Source organism: Pleuronectes platessa, chromosome 4 (assembly GCF_947347685.1).
Source record: "Pleuronectes platessa chromosome 4, fPlePla1.1, whole genome shotgun sequence".
Lineage (NCBI taxonomy): Eukaryota > Metazoa > Chordata > Actinopteri > Pleuronectiformes > Pleuronectidae > Pleuronectes > Pleuronectes platessa.
In genome coordinates, this window is record NC_070629.1 from 14,845,432 (window position 1) to 14,864,687 (window position 19,256).

At 40.1% G+C, this 19,256-nt stretch overlaps 1 protein-coding gene across 2 annotated transcripts; it reads right to left on the reverse strand.

Annotated features, from left to right (window-relative positions):
• Window positions 1-710: 710 nt before the first annotated feature.
• Window positions 711-18,404, reverse strand: kif2a (kinesin family member 2a). 2 transcript variants are annotated; one of them, XM_053421205.1, is made up of 21 exons: window positions 18,191-18,404; window positions 12,686-12,780; window positions 11,744-11,866; window positions 10,647-10,701; window positions 9,509-9,625; window positions 9,321-9,365; window positions 6,893-6,993; window positions 6,660-6,755; window positions 6,515-6,569; window positions 6,262-6,424; window positions 5,946-6,036; window positions 5,747-5,810; window positions 5,547-5,638; window positions 5,007-5,149; window positions 4,646-4,850; window positions 4,428-4,538; window positions 4,269-4,336; window positions 2,324-2,471; window positions 2,009-2,110; window positions 900-1,035; window positions 711-809 (listed from the first exon to the last, which is right to left on the reverse strand). In XM_053421205.1, exons 1-21 carry the CDS (start codon window positions 18,249-18,251, stop codon window positions 724-726), a joined length of 2,157 nt encoding a protein of 718 aa, XP_053277180.1. In that variant the 5' UTR covers window positions 18,252-18,404; the 3' UTR covers window positions 711-723. The 2 variants fall into 2 exon arrangements, with proteins under 2 accessions (XP_053277180.1, XP_053277181.1); XM_053421206.1 differs by lacking the exon at window positions 9,321-9,365.
• Between the last annotated feature and the right edge of the window lie 852 nt (window positions 18,405-19,256).

A 19,256-nucleotide genomic window follows, 5' to 3' on the forward strand; every position in this document is an offset into this window, starting at 1 on the left:
ATACATTTATTAATAGCAGGTTTTTCTAGTTAAGTTTTATAACAAAGTGTTAAACAGGGGTGGAAAACATGTTTTACATTAGGTAAGAATTTTTTAGGTCAGTTACCACTTAGAATGCAATGGCACAAACTGAAGCATACTACATGTAAAAGAAACCTCAGGGACACAAGGAAGGAAACACAAATAGGAAGAAGCCCGACACTGCAGCAGGGAGGAAATGAAAGAAGAGATCGCTTATGAGATATGTCTTTACAACTGAGGAGTCAAAGCCTGAAATCTTAGGACAGTGGTGTACAAACGCTATCACTGAGTGCACATGCAGACATGTCAGCCAGGGACAACCACTAATTAAATACTGGTTTACTGCGGTAAACCTTAAAAACACGATTGATGGAGATCTCTTCTTTAGCAAGGTCAAAAAATATTCTGTTCAAAGAAAGTACAAAGAAGTATAAAAGAAAATAACTTAAGAAGGAACGGAAACTAAAACATTCTTCATGAAAAAAAAATCTACTAAAAGAAGGAAAAACTATTTTCCTTCCCGAGTTTTCTTACAAGACCATATTGAGTGAGGAGCCGGTTCTGTTAGAGGAGAGGGATCATGACAAATGAGATTCCTTGAGCCTGTTGATACATCAGACAGTCCTTTTTTAATGTTGTTTCATGGCTGCTCTTGACAGCCTGAGTTGTGCTGAACATCCAGTTCAGCGTGACCTCCAGTCACTAAAGAGCACGTGGCCTCTTGGGATTGATCTGCTTACTGGCCTGCTCCTCCTCCTGGAGAGTAGAGCGGAATGACTTCACTTTATCTGTCGAAGAGAGGAAGAGACATCATTGTAAAACAGAAGTGATTCGTGTTTGTGCAACGTAATCGAAATGTGTCTCGGCTGGACTCATACCTCGGAGCTCGATGAGGATTTCTATTTTCTGGTCTAGGATCTGCTCCAGCTGAGTGGCGTACGACTCCACGTCATAATCCACCTCCTCTGTCATCTCCAGCAGCTCCTTTTCATTCTCCAGCCACCGGATCGACTCCTGATCTCAGAGAAAGGTGCTTCATTAGTTAATGAAATCCAACCAGCAACACAGAAGAACAACTTCTTAACTAGCACAGCCTTTACAAATGATACCAGTGTGAGCTTCTTGAGAGAGAACATGAAAACTACAACTCATTTGTTACACACAGTTTCTAAAATAATGAGTGATGTCAAAATTGATATTCAACAATATCCTGCATTTATTAATACTAATGGTAAGACATGGCTGTGATAGTTCCAGCCTTATTTGCATACCTAAAAGCAGATGGAATATACTGTCTTCATATATGGCATAAAAAGTCATAGAGGCGAGCTGCAGTATTTAGGGCGTCTTCACACAAACAAAAAAAGAATCGGACAAAGCTTTATGTCTTAATTATATGTTTACCTTAATGATCGGATAAGTTTTAGTCTCCCAGAGTAATTAAGGGAGCAGACTAAAGACTGTTATACGACATGTATAACCCATACTTGATATTGACTGGTTTTTGGATGGGCTTTCATCTGAAATCTGTGTGTTGTCATTTCAGACATTGTGTTCTGTACTTTTTTGAATGAAGGGCATTCAAATTTAGTCTTTCTGTTTGAATGGAGAAAATGAATGACCTGCTTCAAATAAATGACCTGCTTCATCATCATGGTTCGACTATCAGCAAAATGAGCGTCCATGTCATTCGCACATGATATTGTCTGAGGCAAAGACACCAAGCAATCCTGCGAGATGCTTCCACTTATTTCCCTCTTCTATTGTTTAATGCGTTCACAACTTCCTGCAATTGGTCCGGAAGTTAAAACTATCAAATAAAATGTTTTCACTTTGCAAACCAACTGCACCATGGTTTTATTTTATCCGGACGAAGACCACCTTGGGATCTTTTGTCTGTTGGTCCAGAGCATGGTCCGGGTCACCTTTCACATCTGGTCTTTTAGTAAAAAATTTGAAAGGTGTAAGTTTTCGTCAGTGCTCTTACCTGGAAAACAGCTCGGTGGTCCTCAAGGACCTGATCCTCCATCTCCACTACCTGAGACACGGCCTCATGGAAGGTAAATAGCTGGGGAGACACCTCCTCCTCCTGGAAAACATTTACAGGAGTTCACCTAACTTCACTATCTACAAAAACGGAACACAGACAGATCTGGCTTCCAGTGGACTTTAATGTCACTGTCAATTCCGATTCTTAATTATCCATGAATTACTTAATTAGCATTTGCTGTATCCTAATATGTGATATGATGTTACATATAACTTGATATAAGATTAGCTCCATACCCATAATCCTACTTACATTCTGCTCACAGAGCAGTTTGAGGTCGTCTCTCTGTGGCGAGATACTCAGCCACTGCTCATCTAAAAGATCCAGCTGATTGACAGCATGGATGTTGGGTCGACCACCCTCCATCACTTGGTTAGTGTCCACAGTCAGCTCCTTGACTCTGCAGAGAAAAGACAATGAGCTGGTCAGGCAGAGTTTCCCGCGGCGCAGACCCACTCTGAGCGTGCTGCCATTTGATCTGGAGGTGCGGCGTTAACGGTCGGGTCAAAAGCGTTCACGAAAAGGATGACATCATGACAGCAGTGAGATCATGCATGGGGAGAGATGACTGTGTTGGTCCTGTAAATGTTTATATAATTTCTGTGTACATATACACCCCGGAAGATTGTCTGGTTCACCTGAAAGGTACAATTCAATTGAATACATGCCACCTAAAGACTGAGCTCATGTTTAATAAAGCCTCAGTCAGCTAATAAGATATTAGCACCTTGGACCTGACCTGCAGGTACAGTGGTAATTACTCAGGACCATGTGAGAGGGATTACCCGCTCAGTATTTGATCCAAACAAAAGCTCATCCTTGAAACTTTTACTAAATGGCTTAATTTTTCTGTTTCATCCTTCCTCAGTGTCAAAGGGAGTTTTCACTCAACGAGTATGTGCATGCATAGATGGAATATTCATTAAAACAAAGTGGCGTGTAACCCAAGACGATCCCAGGCCAGGTAACAGTGTGCCCTTATTATCTTCTTGTTAGCGCATGTTACTGGCTGTAGAATTAATTTAACTGAATCATATCAGTTTTTGAACCCAGGAGCTTGCAGCCTGTAGCATTATGACCACATCGGTCAGAGTTGCAGATTATTTTTCTTCCAGAGGCTGCGATAAGCTTTCCCTCTCCGAGGGGAGAACGGAGGAGAGAGCAGTGGAAACGCTGAGGATTTTAGTAACTATGTTACTTTGAGAGACATTCTTTTTTCAGTTAGCTCAAGCTCCCGAGGTAACAGAGACAGGAGAGTGTTCTGGGTTAGGGTCATCTGGTGGTGTAACTTTGCAGAGATAAAATATTCAACCTAAGCAAGTCTGAGAAGAAAGAAATTCAGTGTTGAACTTTGCCTCTGAACGTCATCAAGGAATCATAAAACTATTGCTACATCCATAACCTCACAAAGTCCAGTCTTGAACTGTTATGTATATATTCACAGATGTCCCGACCAATCAGACCTCACCACTGATGATGTCACACAGAACAAAATAAAGGACACATTGACATATGGTCGTGTTGTACTTCAGGAGTCAGTGTCCACAGCTTATTTAAGATTAAAAAAAAGACAAATGAAAGCAAAGGAGAAGGATGACAAGTGTCACATCATGCAAAAGAAGGATGAGACGACAGTGGAAGTTTTCCACAGTGAACTGCTGATGAAGTGAATGAAAGCAGCGAAAATTAGATCATGGACATGTATCATGTTGATAAGATCTGAAGGGAACGCATGCTGTGTGTGTGTGTGTGTGTGTGTGTGTGTGTGTGTGTGTGTGTGTGTGTGTGTATTCGGTGCTGTTCTCTTTGGAGAGCTCTTGACCTGCTGGGAGAGGTAGCAGCAAAGTCATCGTACTCAAAGGTATTGGTGGGCGAGAGGTCAGAGCGGCTCCCCTGGCCGCCCTGGGAGAAGGGGATGTCCGACGGACTAATCCCAAACTCCTTCACTCTACACAACGGCACCAGCCCACAGACGAGCAGAAGGTGGGAGAGAAGAGAGGGAAACAAAGCAGGAAAAAGAGAAGTGAGAGGGGTCACAAGAGTTAGAACTACTGAGGGTAGGTAGAGGAACTCACAGTTACATTTGTAAAGCAAATTTTAATCTTTACAAAAATAGAGCTCTAATTTCATAATTTCCATAGGTTTCTGGTGCAAGACGCACTGTTGAAATCACTTTGGTACATTAACATATTCCCACCTGTTGGCGTATCGTAGTGTGTTGAGTGTATTTTCACAGGATGTCATACCAGGAGAGATTGTTGCAATCTGTGGAGACAAAGAGAGAGGATCATTAAGATTAATGTCATGTATGGCAGAGGTGAGACAACACGTTAGTTATAAAAAACAGAGAACTGACCATGCATGTGCGTGAATTTTCCCCAATGAAGGAGTCTCTAAGGACCTGGGTCAGCTTACTGGCTCTAAATGGAGTGTGGGGCTTGTTGAGGCCAAGAGCCCTGATGCACTCCTGAATCATGAAGAAAGGGAGTGTGATCATTAAAAAAGCAATTGAATGATTATGAAATAAAGTGAAACGCACGATTCTCTACAAAGAGAGCTCCTCCGCCTACAGACCTTCAGCGCCAGCAGGCTTTTGTTAATCTCAGCTCCTTCCAGTCGCGTCTGGCGGTCAGCACTCGACGTGTCAGCGCCCCTCTCGTTTCCTGCGAGGTCGATGAGGGAGAACTTGCCGTGCATCTTGCCTTTCCTCCGAAGAATTATCTGGAATACGGCGTGGCTACGAGATGAGTGAGCGTTGGCTGACGTCTGCCCTGATGTTCTAGGAGAGAGAGCAATCAGAAATAAAGATGAACAAAAGGCAAACATGGGTGCAGAGAAAAGTGCAGCCGGCAGAAAAATATGATCATAATCGTAAATTCTGAGTCATGAGATTGCACCAAAAACAACTAGACGGCCTGAGTTTATTTTTTCATACCTGCAGCTGTTTCCCACTTCTATCAGTTTCAGGACGTCCTCTGTGCACTTCACATCCTTCTCCTGAAGACCCAACACCTGCACCTGCTGTTTGCCATCCTCCAGCACCCTCAGCTTAGTTTTACGATTCAGCAGGTCAAACACCTAAAGGCACACACAACAAAAACTAATGACTACCGATAGTGCTGTGGCGTTTATCCTCTATTGACTATAATCTAAAACTTTATTTTGTCAATATTTAGCACATGATAAGGTTGTGTAAATCCAGTTCAAAGTTCCAGTTCAAACTAAGTAGATAGCAAAACTCTCTCTCTCTCTATAAGAGCGGCAGAAGAGCGATTTGGAAACAGCTCAATAATAAATAAATAAATTTATATTTTAAATATTACAAATATTAATAATTCAAAAAGATTTAATACATTAATAGAAGTTATTATTGTATTAAATCTATGATCGCTCTAACTGCCAGTGATCCTATGAGTACTTTATAGTACTTCAATATTTAATTTGTGAGCATAATTAAATTATAATAATCACTTGCCTTTCCACTGTAGATTTCAAAGAAGGTTGCATACACTTGTAGATCTAATTTCTTGTAGTTGGGTTTCTTCAACATGAGAAATACATCCCGAGCTGCAAGAAAAGAGATGAGATTGAAACATTTAACATAAAATACATTTGAACAACTTCCATCATTAGAACACAACAAATTTGCAGAGAAAACATAGTTCACAGACTTACCAGCTAACGCATAAATTCCTTTGGAGCAGTCTTGGTTCTTCCCAGAGAAATCTCCACCCATAGTCTAAAATACAGAACACAAGTGAAGTGACATTTTGAAATTATAGTCAATGAAATTCCTCCAAACTCTCATAGGAAAAATGAGGTTTCATCTGTTTTAAGCAATGTGTTTTTTGGCTTTTCATTGAATGTAACTCACGTGTGTTTTTCCGCTGCCTGTCTGTCCATAGGCGAAGCAAGTGGCCATGCCTCTCTCAAAGATGGTCTCCACTAGAGGTCTGGCAGTGAACCTGCAGTGAAACACAGAGCACACTTCCATTCACTACTCCTTCTGCCAAAGATATAACATCGAACCATTTTACACACAAAAACGAGGCATGTTATTTATTCAATCAGTTCTGTAAAAACAATGCATTATCCCCATCACACTGACTACTCCAGAGTGACTTGTGTCTGTAAGAACAAGCACATGAAATGGCTTGTTCTCATGACATGGCGTGTTTGTCGTTACAAACCTGTAAACCATCTCGTTGGTGGTGCTTTCATCAAAAGCGAAGTCAAAGCGGAACGTCTGGTTTTCCAGGTAGCGAGTCAGATCCACCTTTTGTTTAGGTTCATGCACCATCACCACATCCTTACTGGGGATGGTGATCACATCCAAATCCTTCATGGACAATTCTGCAAAACAGCAAAAAAAGGAATTATAATACTTTTATTTTTAATAAAATAGGATGAGTGACAGTTGCTCACAAATAAAGAAAACCTTACCTTTTTTGTTGAGTGGACGTTTCCTCACACAAACACATATTCTGTGCTCTTCAATCTGGTGAAACAGAGAAGGACTTTTTTTATTATTTGTGACTCAGGGCTAACAAACAACAACCCAAAAGGTAGGAACAAACAGTCTACTCACCAAATCTGATGTGGTCAGTGGCCGGTAGTCTAGACTGGCTCGGAAATCTCGGATCATGTACATGATCTCATAGTTAGGAATGGTCGTATCCACCTCCTGAAAAAAAAATGACAAGAGGGAGATGTATTCACCGATCAGAAAATCTGTATTTCAGGATATCATCTCAGTACCATGACTGATTGATGATCAAGATGAATTAAATGAATCCAGAAAGTTGATTGGTATTGTTGTACCTGAGCTCTTCTCTCCCTGAGCTCCTGTTGCTGAAGCCGACGCCTCTCTCTCTTCTCCTGCAGTTTCTCCACCTCTTTCACACAGTTCGACTTCCTCCTCGCTGCCATAAAGACAAGAGAGACTGTAACTCTGCTCACTTTCACTGCCAATATGCCATCAGCTTCTCTTTCAAGATATGTCTCTTCCTCTCTCATGCCTCTTCCAATCCATTTCCTTTCTCTTGTGCGGCGTTCTCTCAAACAGAAGAGGGATACCTTGGCCTATTTCCAACTAAAGTAGAACAGTGATAGTATTCAAGCACAGACCAGGATGCGGTGTCTTGCACACAGTGGTCCCAGTATAACAGCAGCTATTTTCTCTAGATAACTAACAAAAGTACTTTACAATCTGCTCAAAACATGCAGTGTAACATATGTGCTTTGTATTAGGGCAAGTCAGTCAGGCCCAGGTCTGTTTAACATTATGTGTAATAACTAAGTGAATCTGACAAGACCCAGCTAGCCAAGCTAGTGCTGGGCAATATGGGCCTTAAACAAATATTGTGATATTTTTATGCTATATCGTGATACACGATATACATGTCAATATTTTGAAATATCCACTAAGTCACTCTACAAATGTTAAATTCCTAAAAGTCCACAGGAAGTGTCTGTGCTAGCTGACGTTAGCATTTCTGACGGTCCCTGAATGCACCTTGTTGGAAGATAACAGCGGACATTTTGACTTAAAGACGCTGTAAATTACCTTGTTTGAAGCTCAAAGAGAATTAAATGCTACTTTAAACATTCACGTGACAATTTATACTCGATGGTCACGATAGTCATTTTATACTTCAGGCGTGGTAGAAACCGTGAAACATTGAGTATATTCGATAAACTGCCCACTCCTAAGCCAAGCCATCTTTATTATACTGCAACAAACCTGTAAAGCTGACAGCAGACAAGCCTTGTTTGTCATCCATCACCAAAACAGACAAACTTGTGAAAAGCTTCTTCTTTTCTTTAAATGAAGTGTAGAAAATCAACCAGCCATCAACCGTTGATGGCTGGTTGAACAATTTTCAACCAGAGGATTATTTCATAATTTCCCACCACAGAACACCCAGAGATTAGTATTAATTCAGGTCAGTGACAACCTCAATAAGAAAACACAAGTTAGCAAACGTGTGAGTAAGCCCTCTCTGACTCTTTAAAGGGATAGTTCACCGAAAAATGAAATTCACTCATTATCGAAACACCACTATGCAGATGGAGGTGTGGATGGTGTGTTTGAATGCACAAAACACTATTGAAGTTTTAGGGGTAAACTTTGTTGCAGCCAAATCCGCTACAATTGAAGTAACTGGCAATTTATACTTCAGACGTAAGAAAACAGAAAAATCATAACATGCCTCCATACAACTACACCATGTATTTAGCCTAAATGTCAACTAATATCTTCCTACGAGGTGCGTTCAAGGACCCTCTGATACATCATTGCGTGGCTGCGATCACTAGCTTAGCCACTTCCAGTTGACTTTTAGGCTTAAAACACAATGTTTTTTCTGTTGTTTTATTACGTCTGAAGTATAAGTCGCCAGTTACTTCAATTATATTGGATTCTGCTGCAACAAAGTTTCCCCCCGAAACTCCTGAAGTGTTTGTGCTGACTCAAATACTTCACACACTCCTCCATCTGCATAGTGTTGAGTAATGAGAGCATTTTCATTTTTCGGTTAACTATCCCTTCAAAAGTTCATAACGATCAGTGTCATCTGATAAATCATAGCAGCCCAGCTTCCCACTGCAAAGGCACACCAAAGCCTGCTGGCACCAGTCACTGAGAGCCTAGACTACCAGAGCAGAGGGATTCATAATTTGCTCTAATCTGGGAGGAGTAGATGAGCTGGGTCAGCACTGGGACACAGCTCTACAACAGGGTTGCAGCACCGTCACTACTTAAGGGTTATTAAGTCATAGAGGCAGTTGGAGGGGCAACTGAGGGGGTGAGGATTGGGGACAAGGTGTTTCCCTCCTTCTCTTCTAGTTCATCAAATGACAGTGAGCATGTGGAAGGAATGGAGGACACAGAAAAGGGTAATTGTTGCTATCTGGACTGGAGGAGCATGGCAGAGTGCCACAGGCTTTTCCACATGTGCTTGTGTGTGACTCAGCAGAAATCAGACGGATAAAAGAAAGCACAGTCAAACAGCAGCACAACCCTTTTTTTTTTTTTTTAAACTCCTTGTCTAATACCCTGAAAGCCTGTCTGCTGGATGGATTTGTTGTGCTACTTCACCACCACACCACAGCTCTGAATAGTATCTGGCAGACATTTTGGGTGAACAATCTTCTCTTAAGGACTAGATTACTCTCAGATTCTATTGGGTACTATATTAGAATCACCATGAAGCACTTAGGGCAGGGGAAACATGCAGGTGATACATACAAAGCTGTCCAGAATCCTTTCTGGATATCAGGTGATGCGAGAACTCTGTGATAAACATGTAGTCAACAAAAGCATGAGCCATTAAAAAATTGATGTTTGTTTCTACAGGTGGCCTAGAATCAAATGATCTAATCCTTCATTCAAAAGAAAAGAAGAAAAAAAACACTGTATTGTTTTGAGGATGTTACCATTCTGTAGTTGCTGTTGAGTCTGAGCTTGAGTGGGCAGCACAGGCTGCTGTGATGGAGGCGGTGGCGCCGGCTCTGGTGGCTGAGGCTGCTGGGGTCTTGCCCGGGTCGGAATCACTGAAATCACAAAGATTAACAACAAGCCTGTCTGACTCATATGCTCCAAAAACAACACTTTTAATATTGAGATTAAAATAGAACTCTCCGTTTTAAATAGAATATTCAAACAACTTAAAATGTGTTTGTCCACAGTTGACTCCGACACAAAGTAGCAACTCAATGTATTGAGTTGTAATTAAAAACTAAGGCTGCGAGAAGCACTTTGCGGAACCAAGCACTTCTGATTTCGGGACCTGACCATGTTGGAGGGCGAACCGGTAAAGCGTGAAACGGCTCCTTGTTGCGTGCGTTCTCTGCACCGCGGGAAGTATAAACACGTCACTTCCTGCATCCGTCATGGACTGCGCCCACTAATCATGAATTACCGTCCATGCCATATAGTGTAGATTTGATCGAATCAAATTAAAGTGGTAAAAGAGGCTTACTTCCTTACTGGTGGTGCTATCAATATCACTATATACAGAATAATCAGTCAGACAATCATGTGTCCCTATTTACCAAATAAGGTTTTCAATTAAAAAATCTGACACTAAGTCTACTTGGCCACACGTTGAAGATTTTATGTAAATCAAATCAAAGTTGTAAAATGAGGCTTACTTCCTGTTGCCAGTAGGTGGCGCTATCACTACATACAGACTAATAGACTCTGATGAAGCCTGAGCAATTTGGGGCCGATTGGACAATGTGCAGTGAAGTTGAAAAAAAACGTCCTGTTTCATAGTGAATCAGTAGGTGGCGCTATGACCCTGAATAAGTTTGACATATGGATCTGTTAAGGCCTGGATCATAGGTGATGATTTTGTTACTGATAGGACAATGCACAGTCGAGTTACAACAACTTAATTTTCCCGGTGATCAGTAGGTGGCGCTATTTCTCTGCGTTAATTTTGACATATGGATCGGTTCAGGCCGGGACTCTGATCATAGGTGAGTATTTTGTTGCTGATTGGACAATGCATATACATATATATATATTATTTATGAGTAAAATTTCATGAGAATAATTTAACAAACAAACCTCTATTATCCTTGGACGGAGTGTCATTCTTATTTGGTGCTATCGTCCGACGGTTCTGCAGGAGAAAACCAAAGCCACAGTAAGATATTGTAGGACAAGAGGTTTCCTAATTTCACTGTTACACAGTTCATTCCTGCCCAGGCCCTGAAGGAGGAAACATTATTTTTCTTATGTGCCTCTGTTATGTAGAGATACAGAAATAGACGAACCCTGAGAATCAGATTAGTGCTGAGGACAGAGACCTCTTCCATTGACACTAATGCATGCAAAGACACAGCTCATGCATGAATCCTAAAGTATCTTTTAAAAAAAGTCATAAGAACAGCACACATACAGAGTATATAGACTACCAGGCTAAAGGTTTAAAGGATTATTTAAATGCACATAATGTATGTTTCTGAGATTATGTCAAAGAAAAATGAGAGATTTAAAAGAAACACAATAATGGAATCTTTTTGTTGAAGTCTTCTTCTTCTTTGTTTTGGTTTATTCGCGACTGACAACCGATGTGTTATTTGTTTGTTTCTTGTTGAATAAAATTTAATAAAACTTAATAGTTCAAAGTTCATCCCAGAGGTGTCAGAAATTCGATGCACTTGCAAGTTGCTTTGCTTTTTTTTGCTTTTTTGGCCAATTAAACTGGACATTAGTTAAATAATCGATTTAACTGATACTTAAGCAACATCATTTCATTTTACATGGCCTCACAGTTTTTACTTTAAATGCTTTGTTGAAAACATAAGAAATTATACAATAGCACAAGTTGAATCATGACTGCAATGTTTAACGAAACAATCACTGTGATTAAGTGGTAATATGCAGACGCTCTAATCTACTCTGTACTTCACACAGTGTACAGAACAGGACCAATTAGCTGGTTACCTTGAAGGATCCAGGTTCTATATTAAGCTCTAACTGCAGCCACATAACTTACTGAGTAAGCCTGAGCACTTTAGATGCCCTCTTGCTTTCATGTGGAGCCAGATACTCAAATCAAAATGAAAAAGAGTTACGGTCGTATTTAAACAATATAAAAATCATATTTTGCACGGATTTGTTACCGTTGCTGACAGATAAAGTGGGGCACTGGTACTCACCTTTGCAATCTTGTTGATCTTCAGACATGTTGGTGTTGGTGGGGGTGGAGTCTCTGGACTAGGGGCAATCTCCTCATCGGGAGCCACATCTGTGTTAAGTGCAAATATACTCTCCAAGTCAATCTGTCCAGAAACAGAAGGGCATTGATGTTAAAGTTATCTAATTACATGTACGCTAATGAATGTTACAACACAATGTATAACCAACAGATTCAATATAGAAACACTATTGGCCAACTAGGTATTGAATATCCCTAAACTGATCATTTTTTTCACAAGGCTTTAAGCAGGATCGAAGCCTATGACGTAGCCTGTTATTTGTGTTTTATATTTGTGATAAATTCACAATATCAGTCCTTATGTGTAGATTTTTTTTTTCTTCATTTTTATATAAACCAACTTTTTTTGCTGATTATCCTCAAAGAAACTGAATTATATGCAGCAGCTTTAAAAGTGTACACATTTAAAACAGGGCTGATCAGGTTTTTACAGGAGTTGCAGTTTTGAATTGCGGAGGAAAGATGCTTTTAAACTAGTAGAGGGACAGACTGTAGCAGAGGTTAAAACTTAAGTCATTGTAACATTAGTTGGACAATCACAATAAAATTACTTTAATATGGACTGGACAAAACACAATATTATCTATAAGCACATTAGTAGTTCATTTCGCGTTTATATACAGATTTTTGATACAGAAAGAATCCAATGGAGCTACTTAGGTGAGAAATGGGATATACTGTTGAGTATACAGCGTTTGACCAGAGTAACCGTCTGTGTTGGCTCACAGAGGGTACGACGTCTGGTGGGACTGTCATACAGGCAAACAGGTTGTGTAATAGTCGCAGCTACTGAATATCTCTGGATGCATTATTCATTGCTTTGGACAATAAAGGAACCGGCTGCTGCTACTGCTGTTTTGAGTGATCGTGAATGGTGGCTTACTTCTTTCCCTTTTGTGTCTCCATTTTCTATCCACTCCACTGTGACGCTCTCGTTGTCATCATTCAGCGAGGTCACCATCGCCTGGTGTATACGTCCTGTGGAAGTATCATAGAGAAGAGACGCAAACATTAGATTGGCAGAATAACTTCAAGGCAATGAAGGTAGTTCTTACTCAAACCCATTCTCTTTAAGGATGCCAGCAAGTTTTTAAAATAGCTGCAGGGATTGCCACACGATCTAAGCTTTTGGATGTCAAGTTGAACAAAGGGTACCAATATTTTAACAGTTTATGGGTAAGAAAATAATGCTTCCGTTATATTTGCATTCTCAAGTTTTACTACTAACAATGATAATTTCATATGAAAAAAACAGTTTTAAATGAGCGAAAAAGACAATATGCTAAGGTTAGTTTCTAGTTTTAGTTCTGACCATGATCTTTGATAATGACCCTTTGGAGAAAATCAATGATAACGGAGACGAGCACAGCTGCTGCTTCTTCAGTGTGCTTCTGTCCGCCTCCCTGTCTGCAGTGTAATAACATCAGCTGTAAAGAACATCCTCAGCCCTCCCATCTTTGTCTTTGCACAATGCAGGGAAACACCATGTTCTTGTATCCATTATTCATAGACACAGAGGGAGCAAAGATGCTTTCAGTGTTCGTGACTGCTTAACATTTGACTGATTTACCTTACAGTGGTTTTACACTGGCAAAATGCAGCAAAGAAAATCTAGCGTCTAAAAACAGGGAGAGCTGGGAAAAAAACATGTTGAGCATTTTAAAGACATTTTGACTTAAGAGTGTAGACCCATCTCATTCTGAATAGATTTATATCAGATGAAGATGCAAATTAATATCGTATCAAAAGCATCCTCATCAGTATTTCAACAGTATCATGCCAGAGATTTCCATAAGTGCTGGCTGTCAGCCCGATGGCCAGACATCAAAACATCAGTCTAAAACTATCACTTTTTTATAACATTATAACTATAACCTACAGTATTTTAGTTATCAGATATCTGGATCTTAACTTATCAGAGAAACATACAAAACTAAGTCTGCTTACACAGATATAATTTATTTTAAATAAACCCTAAGTAACTTCTGCCGCTGGGCGTCTATCAATCAAAACTGTAAAAAAAAAGACCTAGGTTGATTTGACTCAGGCGCAAATCAGAATGAGGTAATCTATTAAAGTTCTATTCAAATTATGTAGCAGACTGTAATGACTAATCATGATCCAATGTAAGTGAGTGAGCAGTGTGTCCTTCGCCACACATCGTTGGCCCCGGAAGTTATGGCAGAGACAGGTAAGGCCACGTATAAACAGGTATGACGCAATTAAAAGGCAACCAACCTAAAACATCCCCTTCCCTTGAATAAAATGTGTTTTCTCCCTGCGTTTGAACATTGTTGGATACATTTGAGATAATTTAAGTCCACAAAATAACATAGATGTAGTCGTTTTTAGAGATTTTAATAAAGAATTGCTACATTTACTTTAAAGGCCTATTTAACCTATGGGTGACATATCCTAAAGGTGTTGTGCAACTTGACATCAACTGTCTCAGTCTCTTACTCTAGTGATGGGATGAACAGCCTTCTTCCACTAGATTATGTTCTTTGGCGCAAGGTGTGGAGAGCACCAGTCTAAAATATAAGTTAGGTGCTAATGTTGGACGGAGATCTAATGGCTGTGATTGTGGAGCCTTAATCATTTGTTTCATATCATTTTTATTTATTTTACCATAATTTTGCCCTATATGAAAACACCTGCATTTATTATGTTGCCTCAGTAATTTATTAAAGTTTTTCTATGATTTGTCACATGTCTAACTGTGCGTGTAACTTTTAGTGTACTTCAGTTACTACTGTGCTGACATGTGCAAGGTCTGGGCTGTTCAAAGTCAGCTCTAAATGATACCAGTTCAAATCTGAATTTCAAACAGTGATCTACTAGGTTGCAGACGAACCCACTGGAATAACAGGCTTGTGGCTCTTGGTGTCACATATCTACTTAAGGAGCACTGAAGCATGTCATGCTGCAATATACACTGCAACACTCAAGAGGATGTACAAGGCCCACTAAATCCCTACTGCTTCCTGTTAAAAGTTATCTGCTAGCAATACAAAAAATGGTACGTGTGGCTAACTTAATTTATGACAATGTTAGAGTTTGTTCCCACATCCTTCCTGCGGGTTCATAGAGACTGGACTGCTCTGATCAGAAATAGAGTTACAGCAGCTCAGTCAGAATTTCCTCCATTACACTTACAGTATGTGGAAAACTCTCCTTGTTCCACATTTTCAGGACTGGTGAACATTATTTAAAAATAAAATTTGAAGCAATTCCAAACCTCAAGTATACAATTTGTAGTTTTGTCCAATCTTTGAAAAGGATAGATGACAGACGAATCCAATTACAACAGTGAACCAGCAGCTGGACACAAATCAATGTTACATGAGGCTCAGTTATTCTTCCCAACTCTGCTGACTTAGCAAGATATGTCGTTATCAACCAGCACACAGTGGCCTCCTGTTTGTGGATAACTTATTCTCTGCTACAAATAGAAACCAGCGTCTCAAGACATAATGACCTCAATAATGGGTCTGAATAAAAATTGTGTTTGAGATCTTGTGAAATAATGAACTAAACATCACCATGTTTACAAGGTAGCTGCTTGTCGAAGTATGCAAATATGAATACACAACCTGAGAATGAATACAAAACCACAACAACAGATAAACAACAATGGGCTTGTAGCGCACCTTTCTAATCTGTTGCTGCCAGAGGCCCCAAGAGATAGAGCCACAGAAACAAGATCTACATCACCACTAAAACATTGTTTTTACTGTAAGAGCAACATACTGCCTCCACACAGGGTGTAATACTGTGACAATGCTAAATTTAAGATTATTTTTGAGGATTGATTAAAGGTTGAATATCTTTTTTCTTCAAGCTACTACATTCTTCATATAAAATAATTACAATTATTAGTCCAAAATCAAACTATAAAAACAATGCATATTCAGTAAAAAGCAGATTTGCCTAATGGCAGAGGAATTGGTGATTGTAACCTATGTGTTTTGCAATTTGTCAAATAATTAATAATTCCATCATTAAACATTTCAGCAAACAAGATCCAAATGAGCTGAAATATTTAGTCACGTATGCTGGTGTGTCTTACAGCAGATGATTTGTTGATATTCTGTAACTGAATTCACTGTCCCTCTGTGTCCCACTTTTATACTAAAACCTGGCTGATTGGATACGCTGACACCTCCCAGGAGCTGAAGGGGCTTAAAAGGGGAGCTTCCAGCTCTGTTAAGTCGGAGGAACAAACAAAGCCCCCAAAGCATCAGTTTCACTACAAAAGTTAAAGGACCCATAAATGTCATAGATGCACCCACAGATGCACATAGCAAGTGGGTGGCCCATGCCTCTCTAGTACGAAAATATAAAAGGAACTAGTATATTTCACATAAAAATGTAGGCCCAATAACAACATTTTAGAGATGAAACAGGGAATCTATTATAACATTTAAGAAGTGGATAAACACTCCATTGCGATGAGGGCTAAGCAGTGAATGCAGGTTAGCTATTGGACAGTAAAATATTATTCTCTTTGAGACCTTGCTCTCATCAGGACTGACTGGGAAAAAGGGGGGGGGGGTGCAGAGGGAGCGAGAGTAAGTCCTGGCAGAATCAAGTGAGCTGCCTACAACAGATGGGGTGGTGGCTGATAGTCTGAATCTGGCTTGAGTTTGATCCCCCACCACCACCACCCCACACACAAACAAACCCAGAGTGAGGGCAATCCCTGCTCTGGATGCAACACCAGACAGCAGGGAATCAGACAGACAGAACCACTTCCCTCCCTGGGCCTGCTGAGCATTTCCTTCACATCAACCCCCCCCCCCCCCCCCCCCCCGGATTTGGGAAGATGGCATTAGGAACAGAATGAACATCAACCAGTGACATATATAAAAAATGCACTTAAAATGCTGTTTAAACTGTTTACTCTAAAGTAGGTGGTTGAATGAAGTATTCAACTATTGAAAAATACTCTCACTAGGTGTAGCCTACTTCAGGAAGGCCCGGCAGGAATGACGTAAGCTTCTCAGTCATCTTTCAGCTGCCCGGCCCTCAAGCAATGCTCATTGACGACACAGGACTAGTAGAATAAAGCAGACATTCACACAACGTCATTTACAAACAGCCAGCTCTCCCGTTGTGGGCCTACTCCTCAGTTTACCCTTCAAATAAAATGAAACTCCAGTGTGTTTAAGGTCATACCAGTTTCTTATTGGTGATAGTTAAACTACAGTATGGAGTACCTCAGAGCTGCCATGGTGTCTTCAGACACCTTTTGTGGCTTTTTGTCATACTTATCTTGGTATGGGATTACATTATGGAAAATGACATTTCATTTATTAAAAAGGGGCGACCTTGTCCAAGAAAGGTTATACTGTCAATATATAGTATCATCAGTCATTATCTAGAAAACCAATGTAACTAATAACTTGGGGATAGTACAGTCTATGATCCAGTAACTACATCACATTTGACACCCACAGTAAAGATGGTAGAACTGGGTTCAGGTTTAATGCCCATTTAAAATTAAATTAGATGGAAATTCACCAACAACTGTGGTCTTATATTCCACATCTTTGTTATCTGGTGTCTTTCATGATTCTTGTAACCGTGTCCTTGCTGTGTTGCGTTTTTTATCCACTATTCATAGTTTGTACGATTGTGAATGTTTCCTGACGCCAGGTCTCTCATTAAAAAATAAATCGCAAATCCCAATGATATCTGAATGAATAAAATGAAATGAAATAAAACAAAAAATACGTTTGTCTGTGGTGTTGTCACAGGATGTTAACAGGATGTTTAATGACGTGTCTTCCATAACAACTAACCTCCGTTTAGTTAGCTCAATTTATGGATTATATAGGGTGAAATATAATGTCAAACAGCAAGCTTCCTGGGTCGGGGTTTGGTTTCAGTCCAGAGTTGTTAAGCTTCAGTATGTAATAAAGCCGGTTAGCTAGCGTTAGCTATTAAGCTAATCACAACGAAGGTTGCTCTCCATCGAAGCAGCTGACGTTAAGCTAACTTGCTTAGCAATTGCACTAGCTTAGCTAATGTGAAATCTTGATCACTTGTTAGAATACATAATGTGTGTGGCGGTGTACCGGGCGGGCGACGTTTTCATTTTTAGCTTAGTTGATTTCTCATAGCCCGCGTTTGCTAGTACGATTTGAATTAACAGCTAACGGCTAATGTGTGTTGAATTCGCATTGCAGCTAGCTAACAAAGATAGAGGCTCATTCAAAGCCTCTGGCCATGTTGAAGCCCTCCGCCCTGACAGCCTCTCCGTGCGGCTACCGTGAGCGCCACAGCGAGGAGCGACGGTTGCTGTGTTGAACAGCACCGCAGCAACAAAGATCCCCGGACAACTTGCTCAACGCGACGGGGACAGAATCGACAGGATGAAACTTACCATCACTGCGCTTTATCTCCACATAAGTGCCGACCACAATCTTCCCAAAAGCCGACGCCATTCTACATTACTTAAACAAATACCAGGAGCAGGACTGACGACTTATTACGAGCCGGGGATTCGCGGCTTCTTGTGTTTAGCAGTGTTTGGTTGGGGAGGAAGATGAAAGGCAGCAGAGAGGAGCTAGCATTACGTGGCTAACAAGAATAGCTTAGCGTTTCCGGTCCTGCCTTCAGTTTTTCAAAATAAAATCCAGACAAACAAAATCACCCTTGCTTGAATAAAAATACCAGATAACTCATCACACTTACAATCTCCAAAACAGTTGAAGATTGTAATTGAAATAGTATTATATCAATTCAATGCAGAAAGTTAAATATAACCTAATGCCATACATGAAATCCAGTTAGTTTGTGGAAACTAATAATAATGTTGGCCTTATGCATTTAACATCTTTGAAGGGATCTAGCATCTGCAAATCATGGTGAAGTAATTAATCAACTGATTGATTTTTAATATTGATGATGCCAGTGATGGGGTGTGAGTGCATTTGCTCAGTTGTATACATTTAAGGTTCAGTGCTCAAGGGATCAATTGGCAGAAATGGATTATAAAATAATCCTAGTGATGATTTCACTAGAGAGCAATCATCTAAATTGTACGAATTATGTTTTTTCTTCACCTTAGAATGGGACCTTTATATTATAATACTTATATTTACGAATACGTATATTAAGAACAGGTGTGGGTCCTCTGCACAGACGCAGAAAGTTTTTTTTACAGTAGTCCAAACTGTACAAACTAGACGCCTTTTGAGTTTTTATGACAACTGAAGGCTACCACAGGTTCTCTTTCATGTTTGGAAGGGAAGGGTGAGGTGAAGGGTATTCAGCTGCAATATGCAACTTCACCCCTAGATGTCACTTAATTCTACACAATGAACATTTAAGAGGTAATCTCTCTCCTGTCAAATGGGGGAAAATACTCTCAAAACAAATATATCATATTTATTTTTCATGCCAGTTCAATTTGCTGATAGTAATTCAACTTATGTACACGTTTTAAT